We start from the raw sequence: 21376 nt of genomic DNA on the forward strand, positions 1-21376 counted from the left end.
TTTCTGGTGACATTTGTCATGTATTTGATGACTCCTGCGGCTATTAATTTGCTGTGCACATCTCCTACCGATGTGCCCGTTACGTATATCGGTGGAGTTTTTTTAGATTCTGTTTGTGGCGGAGTGGAGTTTTTCTGCTCGTGTTTGGAAATATTCTCCCTTGGTATTTGCAGATCGCCGCTGTCATCCATTGGGAGAGCTTCGAAAATATTTTCGCTAGCCACCGGCTCGCGGCTTCTCTTACTTTCACTGCGCAGCCCGCTCTCTATCGGCCGTTTCAGTTTGCTTGTTGGAGCCATTTTTTTCCGGTAGCCGGCCCCTGGCTAGCACTGTCACTGTGTCTAACTCTTTGCTTTTGTTCACTATCACACCTGGATGGAGACGAGCAACAACCGCTCCCGACGGTGGTTTGTTCGAGACTGTCACGCGGCGGCTGATTGCTAAACTTTGTGTCCACCACAAACTTTTCTCGGCCACTCTGATGGGGGCCAAAGAGACACAGAGAGGGAGAGAGGAAGGGAGAGAAAAAGGTACGATCGCCACTTTGCAGGGCCATTAAAAGCGATGGCCATCGCAACACCCCGTCACCGGCCATTACGGACCCGGCGAACCTGGTGCCACGGCGCGGTAGCAATCATCGCCGGGCACTGCACTGCGCCGCTAAACCTCGGCCACGGTCGTCGTGCCGGTGCAGGTGCACCGGCGGCTGGCAGCGAGCCCTGCCAACGCGGCGTTGACAGACCGTTGCCCCGTCACCCGCGCGACCACATCAACCGGAACACACCGGAGTTGTTGATTAAGTGAACTTTTCGGTTGACTCGATTGCTGCGAAGAAAGTCACGGCATGGAGCGCACATAACCTAATTGAAACCGATTAAGGGGGTCCCCGGGTTGACACCAGCGCGGGTGCCGGCCGGGAGGGGTGCAATTGCGGCTGCGATAATGCTAGGCCAGCTAGGCGGCGGCGACGGCTCGTGAGCAGCTCGCCCGGGTGTCAAGTGACTGATTTGGTTGTGATGAATCGATGTCACCCTTCGCGGGCCACGCGAGCCGTGCGTGAGATATGTCAGCCGGTTGTCGGTCCGACGCCTGTGCGGGGGGTGAACTGACCTTTTTTTCCGGACAGGCGCATCACCCGCCAGCGAACGGACCGGCTGCGTCCGGTTTCCATCATCAAAAATCCATCAAAGCCACGGGTGCTAATGGATTCGAAGTTCGTAATCGAAAATTACATAAATAGTGGCCGCCTCCCTCGCGAGTCAACGACCCGACCCACGCGCGGATATCCACAACTTAATCGTCTTTCTTCGGCCACCCCGCGGGGGGGGTCGTGGGTTAGTGTCGGGTGAGACGTCGTACGGAAGCTCACGCCATTTACGGAGGGCACACGGTCTATCATTTAACGGTTTATCATTTAACAACGAGGCCTCGTGGTCCCTGGGTTGTGATCCCTTTCCGGACGATTCCGGAACAACAGAACGATAAATACATTTTCTCTGCGAAAACTCTCGGCCGCGCACTCGGAGATCGTAAATAACGGTAGCATGTGTAAAGCATGTGCTACCCCCCAGGAAGGACCCAGAGCCGATCCGGCCGATCCTTTTGTCCGCGTCCGTAATTTGGTTTTAATTTTCGGCCCAGCCCTAGCGGCTAGCGGCGGGTGACGAGCACACAACATGGAAACGCAGCCGCATGAGTAAAAGCTCCGGCTCACGCGAACCTTAAGCGCGCCGCCCCTCTGCTGGGCCCACTTACTTTCTTACGCCGAGTCTCGATAATCTCTCTCTCTTTCGCTCTATCCCTGCGCCGGTGCGGTTGAGGTTTTAATGATTTTAAATTACATATTTCACTTGCCCGTCACCAGGAGTTCACGCCGGCCGGCCGGTCGGCCGGGGCGGTTTTCCGTTGCTACCGAGCGTCGTCTAATCCCGGAGTGAAAATAAAAGAACCACCAGAAACCATCCCGGACACACTGGGCTTGTGTGTGGTACACGTACCTGCAAGAGTGTCTCACGTGATCATCATCGTGGGCCATCTTTTTCACCTGGACCACCGCCCAGACCAGACCAGACATGAGGCCGGCCGGCTGTAAGGCTCCTCCTGGCTTACGGCGGCTGCTGTGCTAAGCCCTGACGACCGGAGCGTTCTTGTTGGCGTCATGTTCCCTGTTGGATTACATGCTCCGGACTCCCGAGCGTTCAGCGATGTCTCGCTGACAGCGATAAAGTTCCGGTTACGGACCGGAACTGCGCCGGAGTGAGCACCCGTTCTGTCACTTTTATAATGCAAACCATCGCCTGGAAGGGTGAACATTGGCCACATACAGACCTTCCTTCTTAGGTGCATTAACAAATTATCTAAGTAGTTAGTTGTTCACTTCTATGGCTACTAGATTAGCCGACCAGAGGTACGAGTGACTCTTCATTCGACTACTGCTCGAATCGAGCAGCCAGCAGCGACACAATGTCTTACAGAAGGAAAATGATTCCCTCTTTGGGCTCACAATGAACGAACAATTGTATCACTATTCCCGACCACTTCAAAATGGAACATTCTGCAACATTTTGGACTCGGCACGTTGTTTCCGTCCCAAGATTCGCCCACCAAAGTGAACGGGATCAACCAACAACGGAGAAACCTCGGCAACAAAGCTCAGAAACTCTGAGAATCGAAGAGAAAACGCTGCTCAGCTGACAATGTTGTTGGCGAAAAGCGCCCCATTCGACCCCCCACACCCGGGCAGATGCAGGGATAAAACGGGAAACTTTGTCGTGTCGTTCCTAGGTGGCCTGGCCTGCAAGACAATTGTCGCAAAGGGGCAGCATAAATGTTGCTTATTCACCTTCTTCCAACATTGTTGCAATCGCCCTTCAGGTCTTCGGACTGGCGCTCGGGGGGACTTCCAATCGGTCGGTCGGCTGGGATCTGTTTGACACGCACACCGACCCTCCACCGACCAGTTTGACGTCACGCAAACCTCAAGCGGGAGGTGATCAAAGATGCAAACTAGAAGCCACCAGTTTCGAGGTCCTGGGGTGACAAAAAACCACATCAACCCAGGACCCGGCCCGACGAATCCTTCACGGCGGTCTGCACGTCACCTGCGGTGAGCCCGTTTCACAGGGCTTACCCCATGGGCCCCACAAAGGCTCTCGGCTCGGCGTCGACGAAGGAGTAAATAATTCCTGTAAATTAAATAATAATTTATGAACAGCACACGTGACGCTGATGGTGGCTCCGGAGCCCAAGGATCCACCGGAGCCCTGGCACAGAACCTGGCCACAGGACCCCGTTCTCACACAGAGCGTACACACGCTCTCTCTCACTCTAATCAGCCCGGACCCGTGCTGTTTAGCCGAAGGACCGCGATGTGTTGATTAGAAGCGACTTAGCCATGCCCAAGCGCCTAAACACCCAGCAGCAGCACCGGCCGGCAGACAGCGCCACTGTGTGTAGGGCTTGCGGTTCAGGATAATACCGGGTTGAGCTTACTGTAATAAATAATAATTTCGACACGGGAGATAATCTTGGGTGAAGCAAAAAGCATCGAAATCGGGTGAATTGCTGGGAAGGGAAGCCGCGTTGTGAAGCCGCGTTTATTAGTGCACAGGGAAAAGTGCCCCGAAAGGACCTGTCGCTCCTTTCCGGGCGGCGAAAAGCGACGCTTGTGAAAACCCGGCGACCGTCGTCCGGGGATCAACGACCAGCGGATAAACAACAAAACCGATTTCGAGACAGGCGATAAGGGGCAAGTTTTGGGGGGCGGATTTGTCTTAGCCCCGAGGTGCCCCGAGAAGCCCACCGGACGATGTCGACGTTGGTTGGCATGTCGGCATACCCGGTCAACCCGCGGCTTATCTGACGTTTGTAAATCATTTAATAATTGTTTTCCCTACACACACGGGCGCCGGTTCGCGAATAGAGGACCCCGGTTTCGGCCAACGTGTGAGGAGTTTGCGTGTGTGCGGCGGCGGATGTGTTCGTGCTGGCTGATCGTGCAACGTGCTGCTGTCGACGTTTGACAAGCCTTATGCATATGACACATGCAATCGGCCTATCGATCCAACTCTGTGCGGACGGCCGGACGGGGTTTACACGGGGCCGTGACCCGGCCCCGTGTGTGTGTTACCCAACCACCGGGAACAAAGCGCAGCACACAGATTTGAGCCTCTATTGCGCCACGCCGCGGACGGTGGAAAAACGGGGATCATCTACCACCCGGTGCTCCACCCCAGCTCCAATCCGTCCCTGTGGGTTGGTTTAATTAAATTTATGCAAATCAGATCAGTGAGTGAAGTGAACGAAGAAAAAAAAAATGGTAGTAATTCGTTGATTGGGAGTCGTCGGGTCCGCGCATCGCCGGAATCGTTGGAGTTATTCGCCGTAGTTCCGAAACGATTTATTGGCACTAGGCACACACACGAACGCCCTTATGCCCCGTGGTTTGGGCTCTTTCTTCGTGGCCCGCATAGCATAGCCGGGGCCGTTTTTCTATGCTGCGCTCGGAGTTGCAGGAGAAAGAGTGTTGCTAATTATTCATAGCTGCCGGCCCCGAGTGGTGGTGGTGCAATCGGATTAAACATCATTGACACTAATTCGATCGATTGGCAAATAAAATGTGGTCCGCTCTGAGTGACGCACACACAGAGGGAGCATAACAAAAAACGTAGCACCAGCGGTACGGAACACGGCGCAGCATAACGGCACGCGCTCATTAGCATGCACGGTGGTACGGCCACCACCCCTCATAGTGGGTGGGTCTCAATAATGCGCCACAGCATGCATGATCCGCGGGCCCGGTTGCCCGGCTTTTGGGTTCTAGTAATGTTGCCTCTGTTTTGCTGATTTTTCGCTTTCATCGGTTTGGGTAATTGGTTCGGTTTGCATTTACTGCTCTTGCTTCCCCCCCCTCCCCCCTCCCCCCTCCACGGTGTATGTAATTGGTTGCCATGTTTGGGAGTTGCCGAGAGCGGCCAGAAGCGAGCTTTTTGCCGAGCTGTTGCGCACCGTTCAATAAATAATGCACGTTTGCTGAGGCAAATTAAATGAACCTCTTAATGAAGACTAAGAGTCAACGGCTTACTGCGATGGGTGGTGAGGCAGGGAGCCGTGCAAAAAGCGTCGTCACCGTTAGAGGGCCGCTGTCGGTGTAGTAATGTTGCATCGTTTTTTTATTATTTGTGCACCTTTGCGGCCTTTCTTTATTTAAAATCATGATGGAGAGTGTGGCCGAACGCCGTTCCGTTAATGAGATTTAGTTTGTTTCCCCGTGATTGAAGCGTAACTAACACCCGATCCCGGCGGCGCTGGGAGGGATAAGCGAAAGTCACTAATCATTGCCGGCGCCGGCGGCGGGTCAGTGAAAAAGACTTTTCACCTGATGACTGATGACCAATCCGGTTCGGCCAAGTGTGTTGTAAGCGTGTCGTTCGATTTACGGTAAAACAAAAGCAAAAACTTGGTTAGTCACCAATACACACACACGCCGATATAAAGAGCCTTCTCCCAGCCAGCTGATTCGAGGCCAGCGAATGAAAAAAAAAACCCGGGCTCCCCTGAAAGTGCACACGATAAATTACCATAAAAGTTGGAGTTAAATTGAAAAATTGAAGTTGATTTATGAAATCGTTTTTATTGTCGCGCGAGTGCGTGCGCCCCGCGTTCGCCGCGGGATCCTTTTTTTTTTGGGGGCGGGCAGGGCACCGTTCACCACTCCATTGGGGTCCATTGCGTCTCATATGCGCATCGTGTCCGGTGTCGCATCGTGCGTGCATCATTTACCTCTTTCTTTTTGGCGTTGTGTTTTTGCTTCCTTTTTTCCATTCCGTTTCGTTGTATGCGCATCGAGCGCATAATTTATGTATGCTTCAATTCGGACTCAGCCCGCCCACTCGCACGGCCACCGCTGTTAACATTTAACCTCAATTTCGATCCCCGATTCCCGCAACCCGCGCTCTCTGGTTCGACCATTTTTATGGGCAATCAACTTTGCGATCGCTCGGTGCGTTGCGCGGCTGTTTCGGGTTCGTTATTCTGATTTAATTTTTTGGGAACTTTGATTCCCCGGGAAGAACGCACGGAACGGAATGGTGGAACCCCAGAAGGACCGCACGGTGCACCACGGTTGCACCGTGGTTCGTTTCAGCCCCTGTTTTTGGTGTGTGCGAAATAAAAAGGGCATAACTGGTCATCAATTCGTTCCGGTTGACTCCCAATCCGCTCACCGCCCAACCGCAGGAAATCGGGGTGGAAGTGGTGCCCCGGGTGCAAAAGTGTGCGATTTCGCCTATCTGCCTTCACCCACAGAGAGAGAGAGAGAGAGAGAGAGAGAGAGCCCCGGCAGTTAAGGTAATTGATCAGTCAGGCGGGCAGAGGCAGCAAAACCGACCCTTTGCAGCCTATTACTCCGGTTGCCTTTGGGTCTGTAAAAAGCAGTCGAAATCTTTCCACAGGTCCACATCAACATAATTCCAACCCTAAGCCCCCCCTCCAACCCGGGTGGGGTTTATGTTAAAATATGAACCGAGGTGATTCTGATTCTGGCCGATGATGGGCCATGATGCTGCCGGGATGGGACTCGTCGATATGAGCTGTTGCTGGCTGGCTGGCTGGCTGGGAGAGAGAAATTAATTTGCTAGTGTGCGCCACAGCGGGCGAACGGAACGGAACGGGAGCGACAGAGACGGAAAATGATGACGGAGCCCGAAAACGGAGTGGAGTAAACAAAAACCAGGGTGGGGGACAAAAAAGCGCATAAAATCCACCCAATGATGGATGGGTAAATCATGGAGCGCAAGCGAGAATATGTAAACATCGGCACCACCACCGCGCCGAACGAAGCATACTCTCGGCCTCTCGGTCTGTGCTTGCGCATACGTGTGCACGCAACCACCCCCCAGGACCGCGCGCCCGCCCGCCCGCACACACATCGACATATCGCCATCGGAACTCTCGCATGCAGGCAGCGAGTTTACTTTGTCCCGGTGCCACACTGCTTTCCATATGTTTACCCGTTAGTGGGGCTGAAACGCGGGTGGGGGGAGCGGGGGGCACCCTCAGGCACCCCGCACCGCACGGCCGAAAAAGGTGACCCCGCTGTGAGCTTTTCATTCGATGCTTTTATGCTCTCAGCGCGCGCAAGCCGAGGAGACGAGATGGTGTTTTATATAGCTTTCAAACCCAACCGTATGCTCTCTCCCGCTCTCTCGCACACCTTTCTTGTGTGCCTTTCGCACTCTAACCTAACCCACCGCCAACGGTACCACCACGCGCCTCCGCGAACCACCCGAACCCGAAACTATGTTTTATGTTTCTTTGTTTGCGAAGAGCTCGAGAGCGTTTTCGCAGCTGAGCGCGCTGCTGATCAACGCCGGGCGTCGAGCACCGAAAGCGAAACTACCGGCGACCAACGACCGGTACCCGGCGGAACAGAGAGCGTGAGAGAGCGAGAGGGATCCGCAGAGAAAGCGAGAAGGAGCACTAATGGTGGTGGTGGTGGTGAATGCATACATAGCGCTCTCGAGTGCGTCCCGTGAAGTGAATGCCTTTGCCGCGAGGCCGACCGAGCATATTCATCGAACGGTTCTTCGGCCCCGTGTGGGGGCCGCCGCCAACATAAAACCCGCACAGATGGATGCAATTGCGCCGGTGTATGCGTGCACTGCACTGCATTTCGCATATCCGCGAAGCGCAGTTGCTAAGGGCCTCCGTTGCTATCTCTCTCTCACTCGCCTTCGGTACCTTCGTTTGCTTCTCGTTCGCACACAATGTGCATATGCACCGGCTGCTTGATGCTTGGTGCTACAGTCTTTTTCATCCTCGACCTCGACCGGGGTTTTCTATGTTGCATCGTGAAAATCCTGATTTTCCCGACCCCGGGGGTATGATTTGATTCGCAAGGCAGACTCTTTGCACCTCGCACTGTTGGAAGGGCGCTCGAAAGCGGCTGAAAATGGCGTACTTTTAGGTGAAAAATCGACCCAAACCTTGTTGCTATGCGGATGCGGATCTCGGGTAGCTGCACGAAAAAGACCATACTCTTTGGGCGAGCTCTCCCCAACACAACGCCACAAAACAGATGATGCCGGTTGGCACGCACACACGCAGAAACACCGGCCTGGCTGTCGTGGTGTGTGTGTCAGCTGTGGGACCGGCAGCATGTAAATAAAATCAGCTGAGCGAACGCCGGCTTTATGTGGGTGATGTTGCCGGCGAAGTAATGGGGCCGAAGACCGAACGAGAGAGAGCGAAAGAGCGAGAGAGGGCGCGAAAGGGATGCACTGGGAACGGGGTGGTCCGTACATAAACCATAAACCTGGGTCGCCGGTAGTGTGTGTATGCGCGTTGCCATGCTTCGGGTTATGTTGAACCATTATCATCATCATCGCCGTCATCGCCGTCATGCCGGCCCTCGTTTTGCCTTTTCTTTCCCGGTTTCGTCTTTCTACTGTCCCTCTCTATCTATCTCTCTTTTTATCGTCTGTCTTTCTCTGGCGCTCGCTTCGGTGTATGACCCGCTCTTGATCAGTTGGTAATTATAGGGAACGCTTAATTGAATGATTGTTCGCCCGTTTGATTTCGTTATGGAAGACATTTGCCTACCCTGTGGGCTCTGTGTGTGTCATGTTAACCTTTTTTTCTTCCCTGTTTTTTGTTTCATTTTTTGCCCTTTTTGTGTTGTTAATGTTTGGGGGCTTTGCTTTGGTGTCGCCTTTGCCGTTCTCCATCCGTTTTAATTGATATTAATTTTTCTCCTTCTTCTAAAAGTTCCCGTCGACTGTTCCATTATCGTTCATTTCCAACGAAGACGCGCGAACTATTGATCAGCAAACCCGGAGACGCGAAACCCGGCGCAGCGATAGAAAGTGCAAATGAAGAAATTACTTAACCGGTCTTCGCGATCCCGTCATCGTCCTCGCGGCTTCCGAGGAAGTGCCCCAAGGAGGAAGGACCCGAGAAGTGTTTTGTCCAGCCACCCACCCACACACACGGAACGAGTTTGACGAACTCCGGCGGACGCCCGTGTTTGACCGGAACGACCGCTCCGTGTCCTGTCGTTTATTTTGTGCCGTGAACATCACTTTTCGAGCACGACCGTTTTTGTTATCCTTTCTAAGGATCGTGTGAGAGAAAACAACCCAAAAATTGGTGGCACAGGGCACCAAAAACCATCGTCGGACGGAAAATCCAATATTCTTCACTCAATGCGTCTCAATCGAAAATAATCGTCTTCCTCGTCGAATCGTACGCCGGGCGAGCGAGCGAGAGGAAGACAGCACAAAAAACAGCTGTTAAGAGTGAGCGCAGCGCGCCCAGGCAAAAAAGGGTCCACAAAAAGGAAGCTGTTTGGCGAAAAATCAATAAACAGCGGGGGAGCAGGAAGCGCCCTTCGAAAAGAAGCGGAAAATGAGATATACTAACGGCGATGTGTGAAAGAGACAGGGCACCGGTGAAAAGAGCGTTGACTGGCAGTTCGAAACAGAGACAGAGAGAGAGAGAGAGTGAGAAAGTAGTAGACCGGTACAGAAATGTACATACGAAATTCACCAACACAACCATACAAACCGGAGCCGGTAAATATATTCACTCACACACACACCAAGTCAAGCGGTGCGGTAGTGTGGGTGCCCCTGTTGACGCGTGTGTTGCCTGCCGGGGATCCGGTCGATGCTCGGCCGGGCTCCGGCTGTTCGGGAAAATCGACTCACCGCTCGTCGGTCGCTGAACGGTAATGGAAAATCGGTGGCTCAAATCGGTTGCTTACCGCACCAAGGCTGTGATGGCCACCCCGGGGCGGGAGGGAACCCGGTGGCACGGAAAAAGAAATCCGATGGCGAGTGGATGGAAATAAATCCTGTTTTCCACCTGACACATCACTCTCTCGCTTGCGCCGTGTGCGCGCCTTGCCCCGGCAAAAGAGGTGGACTGTTTAAGAATAAATTCCGCATCCCGGTGGGCCCAGGCGGAAAAGCCAGTGCCGCGAAAGGGCGGGGGGGGAGTAGTGGAAAATGTGTTGTGCACTGGGTTGAAATATTTTCGCCCAAAACCCACACCGTTTCTCACCTGGCCGCGGTTGCAGGACGAACGGATTCGAATTTTCAATCCCCCGGACGGAACGGAACACCATAACGGGTCTGTGTGTGTGAGATAGAGAGATCCGGGACAGCGTTCTTATCATTAGCCGTAGCGTGGGATGCACGTTCCGATTATTGTTCACGCTTGCCGAATCGGAATGTCGTACATTTATGCTCACCAACTCGCCAAGCCAGGAGGGGATTATGAGCTTTTGGATGGGAAAAATGTTTTGCTTTTCCTCTGGGGATCGGGGCGCCGTCCCTTAATGTGCCCCAGTCCGTGCCGGTCCGTGCTGAGCGTGTATATAGTTGGGCAATAGTTGATTTCCGATTCCGAGTGCTGATGATGGGGGCGCCTGGTGCCTCGTGCGGCGGCGAATGCGAAGCGAGGAGGAAAACACCCGTTCTCGTCCTGGGAGGGTAATGAGCTATTAAAGGAACATCAGACTTGGAAGATAATGGGCACCGGTGGCACCGGTGGCACCGGAGTGACGGCACCTCATTCTAAATTCCGTGCACAAAGTAATGAAATACCGACCGACGGGCGAACTGGAATCTCCTGAAGAGGTGTTGGATGCCTTTTTCTACCCACTACCAGCTAGCTGCTGATTGGCCGTGGTGTCTTCCGCTGTAGTTCGCTCCGGCTTTTTTCAATGGGCTCCTGGATGGGTCGAGCGTCGAGGTTGTCTGTCGGAACGAAGAACGAATCAGATCTTGGATGGGTCGTTCATCATCATGTCGGGCAGAGAACTTTCTTTTCCGTATTTCCTTATTGAAGTTCAATAAAAAAACAGGCAGCAATTTTCTAAAGAATTTTCTGAAAAATTTGCCTTAATTGAGGAACAGCAGCATATTCAATCATCAGGTTTTTATTGCTGCGTGAAACGTCAGCAGTGAAGCGAATTACTTCACTGTTAATAAACCTTTGACGGCCACTGGCCCAAGCACAATGTATATTGAATTCAATCATTTTGGAAGAGGTTCTGATAAATTTGAATATAATTATTTTTGTGGCGTTTTCTTTGTCGAAACTTTGTCCGGTTATTTTTTCGATCTTTCATGTGATAATTTTTTGTTTGATCTTTCACTTTTTGTTTTTGTTGTAAAATTTGAAGAAAAGAAAACCTTTTGGGACAAAAGATTTGAATTGAAAGGAATGACTACGCTATTGATCTTTCTTCTTCTTATTCAAGCCCACGCAAACAGCCTTCCTTCGTGTCTTTCAAAATATTATGAACTTCTGTTCCTTTCAATTTTCCTTCTCTCTCTTTCTCTCTCTTTCTCTCTCTCTTGGTCGTGATAAATTGATTAAAAGCACGGCTCGACGACGGCCGGCTGCTGCGGTCCCCGGAAACTTGGCCTCAATTCTTTCGTCGATCGTGTCATCTTAATCTCTTTCCGATCAGCTGACAGCTCCGAAACTCGGGGCCCCATCCCCGGTGTGTGTGTGGGTCGAAAAAAGGAAAGAAAACTTTTCCCCCCCAAGGTCTCCAGGAAAATCCCACCCGGAGAAACCGGCGTCGATTAGTTCAATGAGGGGTTTCCATTTTGTTTTTTTCTTTGGCTATCTCTCCGCACAACTTCTGATCTGTCGTAGGTTTTTTTTACGTGGCTTCGGAAAGAAAAGTTTTCGCTCCCTTTTCAGAAGGGCCCCAGCGGAGCCCTTAATAATCCCTTCCTTTCCCCCCGGGAGCAGCAGCATCGGCATCGGGGCGTCGGGCTTCTCGAAAAGTCGAAAAACATCGAGTTTGCAGATGCGAACGGCGCAAACTTTTCCCCGCCATCATGGGGAAACGGGGAACGCGAATTTGATTTCGAAACCGGCAGCCAGTGCCGCCGGGTGCTGTGGAGATGGTTAAATTTTATACTTTGTTTTTAATTAGATTTTTATTGGTAAATTTTCCGGGCGCCCGGGGATCGCCCGGTTCCCGGAAATGTTACAACACGGTGGCCACGATGGCGATGGCCGCGGCCCCGGTGTGCAAAAGCCAATAAATGTTTCCCCCGGCAGTGAGAGAGCGAGAGAGAGGGCGATTTAATTACATTCCGTAATCAACTGAGGGATATAAATTGATTGAAATGAATGGGAAGCTGATAATGCGACACCCTTCGGGAGGCCGGTGTCCGGCTCACGGTTCGGTCCAGCGCTCGTCCGGGTCCTGGCCAGGTTGGTAGGTTTTTGCCACTGTTGTTGTTGTGGAAAACATGGTGCCCAATGGTGTCCGGGGGCCGACGGTGCGGAAGGACATCACATCACCGAAGGATCGATTGAATTATTGAAAGATAAGTGACTACTTGGGAAACCTCTGCCGTAACCGTACTCAGGTGGAGGCCGCAAGGTGTTTTTTTTGTTGTGTTACTGTGTTTCCCACCCACGGTCCACGCTGGTTGATGAATTAATTATTTTCTGTTCGATCCGGTTCGACTGGTTTTTTAACAACAATATCCTGTAATGTGCACGCTTTTGAAGTTGAACACCAGCCAGTGGCACTGGTTGGAAAATCATTAAAAGCGAGTGGTTAAATAATTAAAACAGTATTAATATCCCGCCTCGAAACGGGGACTAATTGTGGCAAAAGCCACCCAAAACCGGAAAGCCGGGCTTCTTTGTTCCAAATACCTGCCCGTTTCGGTTTACTTTTCGGAACTCGCAGTCACTCGGTGGTCCAATAATTTTCCCGTTTTTGGGGCTGCTCGGGTGCCAGGCTTTTTCTATGATCGACACTTCGCAATCGAGTAACTGACCACCACTCCGATTTCATGCGCCTGTACTGTAGGTAATGGCCACCGAGCGTTGCGCTACTGCGGACAGGCTTCTGTTTATGACAACCTTTCAGCCTAGGTGGGGCGCTCGTTCCCTTCTTCAATTGTTTAGCAAATCAGTTACCATCGCCGGCCGGCCCGGCCACCCGGCACGGCGCATATCGGGGCGCATAAATCATGTGGAGCGCCTCCGAGTGGAGTCCGGCAGTGAGGGGCAGAAGAAAATCGTTCATAAACTTTTGCCACTGCTTTGGGGACCGAACCGACCACCCGAACCGTCATCGATCGAACGTCGGAGCTCTTTGTGTCGTCGGTGCGTGGGGAGCGGCCATATGGGGCGGACGGTTAGCGGTGGAAATTGATGCAACGAACTACGCCCGCACTCGCCCGCCCGTCCATCCGTTCCGTGGGGCACCGCCAGCATAGGGGGGCTCACAGTGCAGAATAAATAAAAATGCATTGTTCTGATTGCAACGGGATGCAGCTGCATTAGACGAACCGAGGGAACAGGCGGACGGGGTGGTGGTGGGAGTCAGCTAACGGGGGGAGTGACTGCAAACTGGATTAAATTATTTACAGCATTTTCATCACCACCACCAACACCGACCGATGCAGTTAGTAGCAGCTCTCTGGTGTGCAGAGTGTTTGAAATGAATTATTGCATCAGATGCAGGCGCTGCACCGGCGGGGGCTGTGCTACCGTGGAGGGGTTCGAGGAGAGCACCCCTGGCCCCGGAACCACCCGGGGCGTTCATCGATTCAAATATTCATAGTGACATTTTGTGCCATATTCACTCACCCGCTGAGGTACGCACGCAAGAAACGCTCGCTCGAACGAGAAAAGCCAGCAAGAGAGAAACAGAGAGAGTGTGTGAGAGAGAGAGCGCGATGGAGGGAAGAAAAAAACCTGGAAGTGGAAAGCCGACGTGACATAGTTTTAATTTAGCATAAGCTATCTCATCCGGCCCAGCCGTCGGCCGGTCGGTGTCTGATGGCTCACCTTGGCTCTCGGAGTGTCGTCCACAGAAGTGCTAGGCCAGGACTCCGAGACACGACTTGGATGGAGTTGTTTTAATGTTTGAATCATAAACGACGGTGTTCGAAGGGAGATAGTGAATTCTGGTTTTTTGTCAATCATCATTTAAACAGTAAATCTTGAATAAATGGTAGGACGAAAAGGTGCTAGAATAGGGTTTGGATAAAACTGGCATTTTATTTAAACTTTGGTAATAATATCTCAAACAATCTGTGTCCGAACACCCAAAAGCTGCATTCAGAACTTTTTGGTACATTTTTGAAGATTCTGACGATTTCTTGCCACTTCTTTTATCATTTCATGCACAATTTTGCTCGTTATCTCACTGTCGCTCATATCACCCGTTGGGTTATTTTTGATAAGCAAATATGAAGTATTCAAGGAAAATTGTGAAAATTTGTTATGCTGTTGCAAAAAGGGCCCTAAAATAGTAGGAGGTAGCCACTGTCCTTCAACTGGGATATCAAACAATCCAACGTTTTCCAGCAGTTCCCAGTATATAAGTTAAGTGAGAGTGGCGGTCTCACTATCGCATCTCACAGCTGAAAATATCCTGCTCTCAACTGCTCACGAACTAAATTGTTGATTGGCGCTTTGTTCGATTGGCGAACTGACAGCTTAAGACAAACTACGATCCAAGTAGCCATTTGGTTAGCGAATGTCTTGACTGGTTTGGTTATGAAGCATAAAAAACGTATGAAAAGGAATATTTTGAAGAAATATTTTACGGTCGCATTTGGTAAAAACAGACACAGCCCCGTCGGGGGCACAGCTTTATTTCGGCTGCAAATTTACCTCAAATATTATTCCAGCGTTGCAGCAAACCTTCGGCTTTGATGATTATACAACCGACCCCTCAATCGAACGGAGCGCTCCGAACAAACATCGTCACCCCGACGGAATCTCGCATCGGCCACTTACCGATGCGCTTTTGCATCGATGCACCCTTTGTGTGTGCGCGCGTGTGTGACTATTTCAATATCCTCGGACCGCCGCTCGGCAGACGATGAGGTGCACACCGGACCCTAAAGGCCCTGACCGGGGCTGCAAAAAGGTAAATATTGTTTTCAAGATCCTTCGCTCGCGGAAAGTTTATCCCCGAACAAGGAATGCGCACCCTTCGCGAGCACCCCACCCACCAATCCATCGGGAAACTCCGGGAAAACAATCCCGCCAGAACTGGGTCCGGGTGGCGCGTGGTGTATAAAATAGTTGTGGAAATCCTTGCGAAAAACGACGTTGCCGGGCTTCCAAGTAACACTCCCGGGCCGGAGGGGGGAAAGGAAGGGTGGCATTCCGGCAGCGCGTAAAACAGCAGCAATAAATTCCTGATCGTTAACTTGGCCGCCCGCCCAGCGGCACGGCGTCACCCGATACCCCGCCGTCGAGGAAAAACGCCCGGTAGAAAACCGGAGCATATGATGCTTTTTGTGGCTTCGACTTCGAATGCCACGAATGTGGTGGAAAACTTTTCCCCACGACCGAAAGAAAAGAAAACGATCCATCCCCTGGCCTGGGTGGGCTGGTGGTGGCCAAAAGGAAACGAGTGGATGCACTTTTCACAAAACGGTGAACGTTTATCTCTCGTCATCTTTTCCACCGATGCCCGATTTTGCCGGGTAGTTTTCCTCTCGCTCACACACACACGCGCGGGGACACACGGACACAGGTAAGCTGGATCACGGAATCGAAGTTAAAGGAATGTGCAGCAGCAGCATCGGCGGTGGCGGTGGCGGGGACGGCATCATCTTTCCTCTGCCGAACCCTTCCAAGTGGCCAAGCGGCGGGGAACCGTGCCCGGCCAAGTGGGGATGGTAAATTTGCACAATATTACAACATGTTTTGCACTCCCTTACGTCATTATCCCGAAGCCGGAGCCACCGGAGTCGTTACCGATTACCGTTCGTCGTACCGCTTCCACTTTCGGCCATCCACTTTCAGCCCGGAAACAAAGAGCGGACCTGCCAAGCGAGCAAAGAAGGATACTTTATCCCCACCGGCTGCGCGACGAAGGATTGACGGAACGGTCTCTTGGGGTCCACAGACTAGGGCTAAAGGATGTAAAGGAGGCACACAGCGAACTACTCCCGATGGCTGGGCGTGGGGATGTGAGGCACCGGCCGCAAGTTTCGTTCGGTGAAAATAGCCGTGCATAACGAGGCCGGTAAAGTATCAGAAAACCGTCCGTCGAGACGACACAAGAAGACGATGATGATGATGATGATGATGATGATGTCGGCGAGGACCACTTGCCAGGATCGCTTGTGAAGTCTCTGGGCCGCATTACGGTTGCCATGGGTTCGGCTTGTGGAAAAGCGTCCGCAGCTCTGTGGATCGACTTCTACGACTATTTTTCCCAGTTTTTATCACCTTCATTTCTATTTTCATCAATTATCTATATTGATTTGCCAAGGCATTATTGTTATCAATTATCAGCTGTTGTTCCATTACTCTTCTACTGTTTTTCAATGATTTTGTACTGATATAAGTTTCATTATAGCGTTTAAGTTACTTACTTACTTCTTTATTTGCACTCTCTTACTAACTTATCACTTGTTCTTTTTCTTTCTCCTTTTAGGACCCTAAAGACCTCGGTATGTACTGCTCATTTTTCCTTTTCTTTTCACGCTTTCTCTATTTTTTTCACCAATCCAACTTTAAAAGTGCATCTTACTGAATTATCGATTTCGTTATGCTTTTTAAAAGAAACCCTCTCCAAGTGCCGAGAGAGAGAGTCCATTGAGAGTTAAGGGGGATTTGTTTTGTCTGGCCCTGCGTTCCGGCTTCATCTTGCCTGGCCCAGCCAAGAAGTAACTCATCCTTTGGCCACGGTGCTCGCGTCCTTCTCGGAGCACTCCAAACCGGTCAAACGCCCCAGCTTCGGCCAGGTGCCGATGCCTGCTCCGGAAACGATTCCTGCTCACGTTCCGTGCCACGCTCGGAACAGATTTTCCTTTCAACCGGAAAAGTGTTGCTCTCCTCGTTTTCTCTCTCTCTCTCTCACTCACTCTTTTTCCGTTTTCCCCGTCTGTGTAGTAGTTGGTTTTTTCTTTCTCGAAACAAGTTCTTACGTCGTGTTACTGCATTCCTTCTCGTTGGCCGACGGTTCCTTCGGCGTTTGTTTTCACTTTACTCTTACCGACTCCAAAAAGGGAGCTTTGGAGTGGAGTTTTACTTCTGAATGTAGAATTTACCTGACTTCTGGTGTGTCTCCGCACCCCGCACCCCGCACGCCGCACGCCGCAGGAAATGAAAGTTCTTTTGTGCTGTTTCTCCCTTTCTTTTGGTCCTGTAAACGACCTACAAGTCGTTAGAGCACTCGAGCCCGCGTCGAAAACGGAAGTGCGCCGCAAAGGGGTGGTCCTTGGGCGCGCCGTAGCTTGTTGCACCGGGGAAAACGCCAAAAGCAAACGGAAATGGAATGCCGTGCCGGAAGTCTTAAGTAGAGTTCTTTCTCTGGCTCTGGTTCCCGGTCGGCTCCGCTACTCCAATATTCATATGGGGGGGGTGAACTACAGTCCCAGGGCCCCGGGGTCTGGGACATTATTTCCGTCTTCACCGGCGGGCACTTGTTGAAAGGCCTCGGTTCGGTTGTCCATGCTGGCTCCAGGCCCAGCTGGGAGCGGCCAAATCACATCAACCGTCCGTTAACTATCGACAACCTAATTACAGAACTCATTACATCAGCGCAGACCCACAGAAACCGCAAACTCGATTCATCTGTCGGGTGCTCCGGTCTGCTAACTAATTAATTTGCATTCGACGACCACCGTCCGAGCAGATCGGCATCGGACCACAGCCCCAGGTTGGGTGGCCTTGGGCAGGAATGGTCAGCATCGCGGACGTCACCGCGAGAGCCAAAAAGCGCCGAAGCGAGGTGCAAATGGAGTGTCAATATGTTTTATCAGTTGTTTGGCAAAATGGGTTCAAGAGGCTCCGCCTGACGACGGCCTAAAACAATGCATTCCTGGCTCTGGGTGGGCCGGGCGCATCATCGGGCGGGTGTGTAAAGTGTGAAATGCATCCACTGGGAGTGGGACTCGGGGGTTTGTTTGAGGGTCATCCACATGCCCCGATGCCGGCGTCCGAGGGTGCGTCCCGTGTTTGCCCAAGTTGTTCGGAGCGTAGACGAGACGTCCGGCTCGTGCACTTGTCGTGCCCCTCGAGGGATTCCGGTAGGTGACAACTAAATTACTCGTTCAACGGCACTGATTGAGTGTATCTGGTGTGTACTGTCTGGGGCATTCTGGCCACTGCTGGACCGATGCACTATCGAGGGGCGCCCGTGTTTGCGTTGAAGCACTCGATAAATTTTAGCCTGGAAAGTCGTTTACTACTACGGTGAATCAGTGAGATTTTGTCACAAGCCGTAATACCCAAGCAATATAAAATGAGCGATATTTATTTGAGGTAAAAGTACTTTAATATGATTCGAATATAGTTTTCAAAGGGTGTTTTTCGAGAGTTTTGAAAAGGATTGAAAGCAATTTCTATCAAATTTAATTTCATCGCCAGCGCCACCTATCTGTCGAACTGTCAACTACACCAAATTCTTTTAGTGAAGACACAAAACCCTTTCCTCTGCGTCTTGGCTAAACCTTGCCGGCACAAAATGGTGACGTTTCCGGAGGGAACCATGACGTTTGCTGTCAATTAGTCCTCGAAAACACGCGGTTTGTTTTGGTTTTGTGTTTAACGTGCCGAGTGCAGATCGTTTGCGAAGATGAAAAACCGGCGTTCGAATTCCCGGGGGAAAGGTGGGCTTTTCCGGACGAAGGGAATGAAAAAGAAGCTGAAAAAGCAACAGGCTGACCGTCCGGCACCGTCGAGGCAGAAGAAAAACCAGAAGCACATCGAACGGGCCCGGGAAGCGGTCGAGACACAGAAACGACAGATCCAGACGGAACAGAAGTACCGCAATGAGGTTAATGCACCGATGGAGTACCAGTTTAGTGATTCCGATGTCGAACCGGAAACCGTCGATGATGGTGCGTTCGAGAGTCTTATGCGGACGTTCGGAAGCAACCGAAAGGCGGGTGTGAGTGAGTACAGCGATGATGAAGAGCAATCTGAGGAGGACGACGAGCCGGCGGACCAGGCTGGCAGTGATTCCGAAATGGAATCCGCAGCATCGGATGCCGAATCCAGTGGCAATGGAATTAGCGAAGGCGAAGATACTGCGGACGAGGGCGAGCAGAGCGCTAGCGAAGTAGGTGACGAAGAGGAAGCTCTTGGCGACGAAGAAGCATCCGGCAACGCGGAGGGTGACGATGACTCCGAAGCTGACGAGGAAAGTGATGATGCGCCCCCGGAAGACGATGCTGCCGGCGAAGATAGTGCAGTATCGTCGGAAGAGGAAGACAACGCGGCGTCCGTGGCCGACCCGTACATGATGCACACCGCCTTCAACATAAGCCCCGCGATGGTGGAATCGTTGGCGGCCGATCCGGTACTTACCGAAGGCAAAGGAATTCCCTACGGATCGCTGGGAACCATCTACGTGGAACTTCCGAAGGGCGCCCACGCCAGGGCGAAACCCGAACCGACGGGAATCTTCCACAAAGAAACGTACGCCCGCCCTGGAAGTCTTCCCATCGCACCCGATGTGACGAAACCCGTTGAGTGGACCGAATTGCACGTGAAACCGAAGATTGCTCGAAACATATCGGAATCACCGGATGTGCTGGAGCGCGAAGTATTTTCGATTCTCAACAACTATCAGGACTTGCTGTTTACTCGGCGTACCTTCGAGAACGCCGAAAAGCTCCGGTTCGCGTACTGTCTCCACACGCTCAATCACGTGCTGAAAGCGGTCACAAAGATTCAGCACCACAACCTCAAGCTGGCGGCAGCACAACCAAAGCCCACCAAACGGTCGAGACGCCAGAAGCGGAAAGAAGTGACCGCTGTTCCGGTGGGTACCAAGGAGTACCGCGATCAGGGCTTGGTGCGCCCGAAGGTGCTGATCATTGTCCCGTTCCGGCAGTCGGCATTGCTGATTGTTAATCTCCTAAGAAAACTGTTTGCCGGCGATGATGGGAAAGCGGTCACAAACTATAAGCGGTTCGCGGAGGAGTACGGCGGCGAACAGGGGTCCCTGTACTTCCCACAGCTTAACCGAAAACCAGAGGACTACGAGCAAACGTTTGCGGGTAACATCGACGACAACTTCCGGATCGGAATCGCCTTCAACCGGTCATCGATGAAGCTGTACACCCGGTACTACACGTCGGACTTGATCATTGCGTCGCCGCTCGGTGTGCGGATGACGATCGGTGCTGAGGGCGAGGCGGACCGGGATTTCGATTTCCTGTCCAGCATTGAGCTGCTGATCGTCGATCAAGCGGAGGTGTGCTACGCGCAAAACTGGGACCACGTTCTGCACGTGCTGGATCACCTTCACCGGCAGCCGAAAAGTGCGGCAAACACGGATTTCTCCCGTGTCCGTGATTGGGCGCTGAACGGGTGGTCCCGGTTCTACCGACAGACGGTACTGATCTCGTCGCTCGAACTGCCCGAGTACCGGTCGCTGTTTGGGAAGCATTTCAACAACTACCGAGGCAAAGCGAGGACCGTGGCCAGCGGTGTCGAGCATGGCAGCATCAAGCACGTGGTGGTGCGAGTTCCGCAAAGTTTCCAGCGGGTCGAGTCGACCTCGCTCGAGGGACAGAGCAATGCACGGTTTGCACACTTTGTCAGCGTCATTCTACCCCAGGCCCGCAGCTTGACTATGGCGCGGTGCCTCATTTACGTGCCGAGCTACTTCGATTTCGTCCGGCTACGGAACTACTTTAAGAAGGAGGAGATGAGCTTTACACAAATTTGCGAGTACACGTCGGATGCGAAGATTGCTCGCGCCCGGGATATGTTCTTCCATGGCAGTAAACACTTTCTGCTCTACTCCGAGCGGTCACACTTCTTTCGGCGGCACCGCATCAAGGGCATCCGGCATCTCGTCATGTACGGTCCACCGGTCTATCCGCAGTTTTACTCCGAAATGGTGAACCTGATGGCGAACGAGTACCAGAACCTGAAGGATGGCGTCGATCCGGCCTCGATGACGGCGACGGTGCTCTTTACGAAGTACGATTCGTACTATTTGTCCGCCATACTGGGCATGGAACGTGCCCGCTCTATTCTGCAGGCAACCAAATCGGTGCATCGTCTAACGACGGACAGCAAATGACCGTGCTGCGATTGTTCAATAAAAACGCAGAGTTGTGTAAATTGAAATGGAAAAGATTTCTTTTTTTGGAAATGAATGAAATGAAAATACCAAAAAGCTCTTTAATGTGATGGGAGCTTAAAGAAAATTGTAGCATAAAAAAATGAAAAAAGATCGCCCGCCCCCGGGTGGACTCGAACCACCAACCTTTCGGTTAACAGCCGAACGCGCTAACCGATTGCGCCACGAAGGCTTCTTGACGGTGCTGCAATGAATACGGTATATGAAACCGATAAAACGAGACAAAGGATATGAAGTCAGCTGTTCTAAAAATAGACT

The 21376-nt window shown here is 52.0% G+C and overlaps 1 protein-coding gene and 1 non-coding gene across 2 annotated transcripts; one reads left to right on the forward strand and one right to left on the reverse strand.

Annotated features, from left to right (window-relative positions):
* Positions 1 to 18595: 18595 nt before the first annotated feature.
* LOC128267923 (U3 small nucleolar RNA-associated protein 25 homolog) lies at positions 18596 to 21058 on the forward strand. The gene has a single exon (XM_053004876.1). It carries the CDS (start codon positions 18596 to 18598, stop codon positions 21056 to 21058), a length of 2463 nt encoding a protein of 820 aa, XP_052860836.1.
* A 158-nt stretch (positions 21059 to 21216) lies between these two features.
* On the reverse strand, positions 21217 to 21290 carry Trnan-guu (transfer RNA asparagine (anticodon GUU)). The gene has a single exon. It is a non-coding gene; the product is annotated as a tRNA-Asn (tRNA).
* Positions 21291 to 21376: the final 86 nt, after the last annotated feature.

This window comes from Anopheles cruzii, chromosome 2 (genome assembly GCF_943734635.1).
Source record: "Anopheles cruzii chromosome 2, idAnoCruzAS_RS32_06, whole genome shotgun sequence".
Lineage (NCBI taxonomy): Eukaryota > Metazoa > Arthropoda > Insecta > Diptera > Culicidae > Anopheles > Anopheles cruzii.

What these genes read in the sequence shown, in the direction of transcription:
- LOC128267923 (XM_053004876.1), top strand. Translation starts at nt 18,596, where the DNA reads ATGAAAAACCGGCGTTCGAATTCCCGGGGGAAAGGTGGGCTTTTCCGG.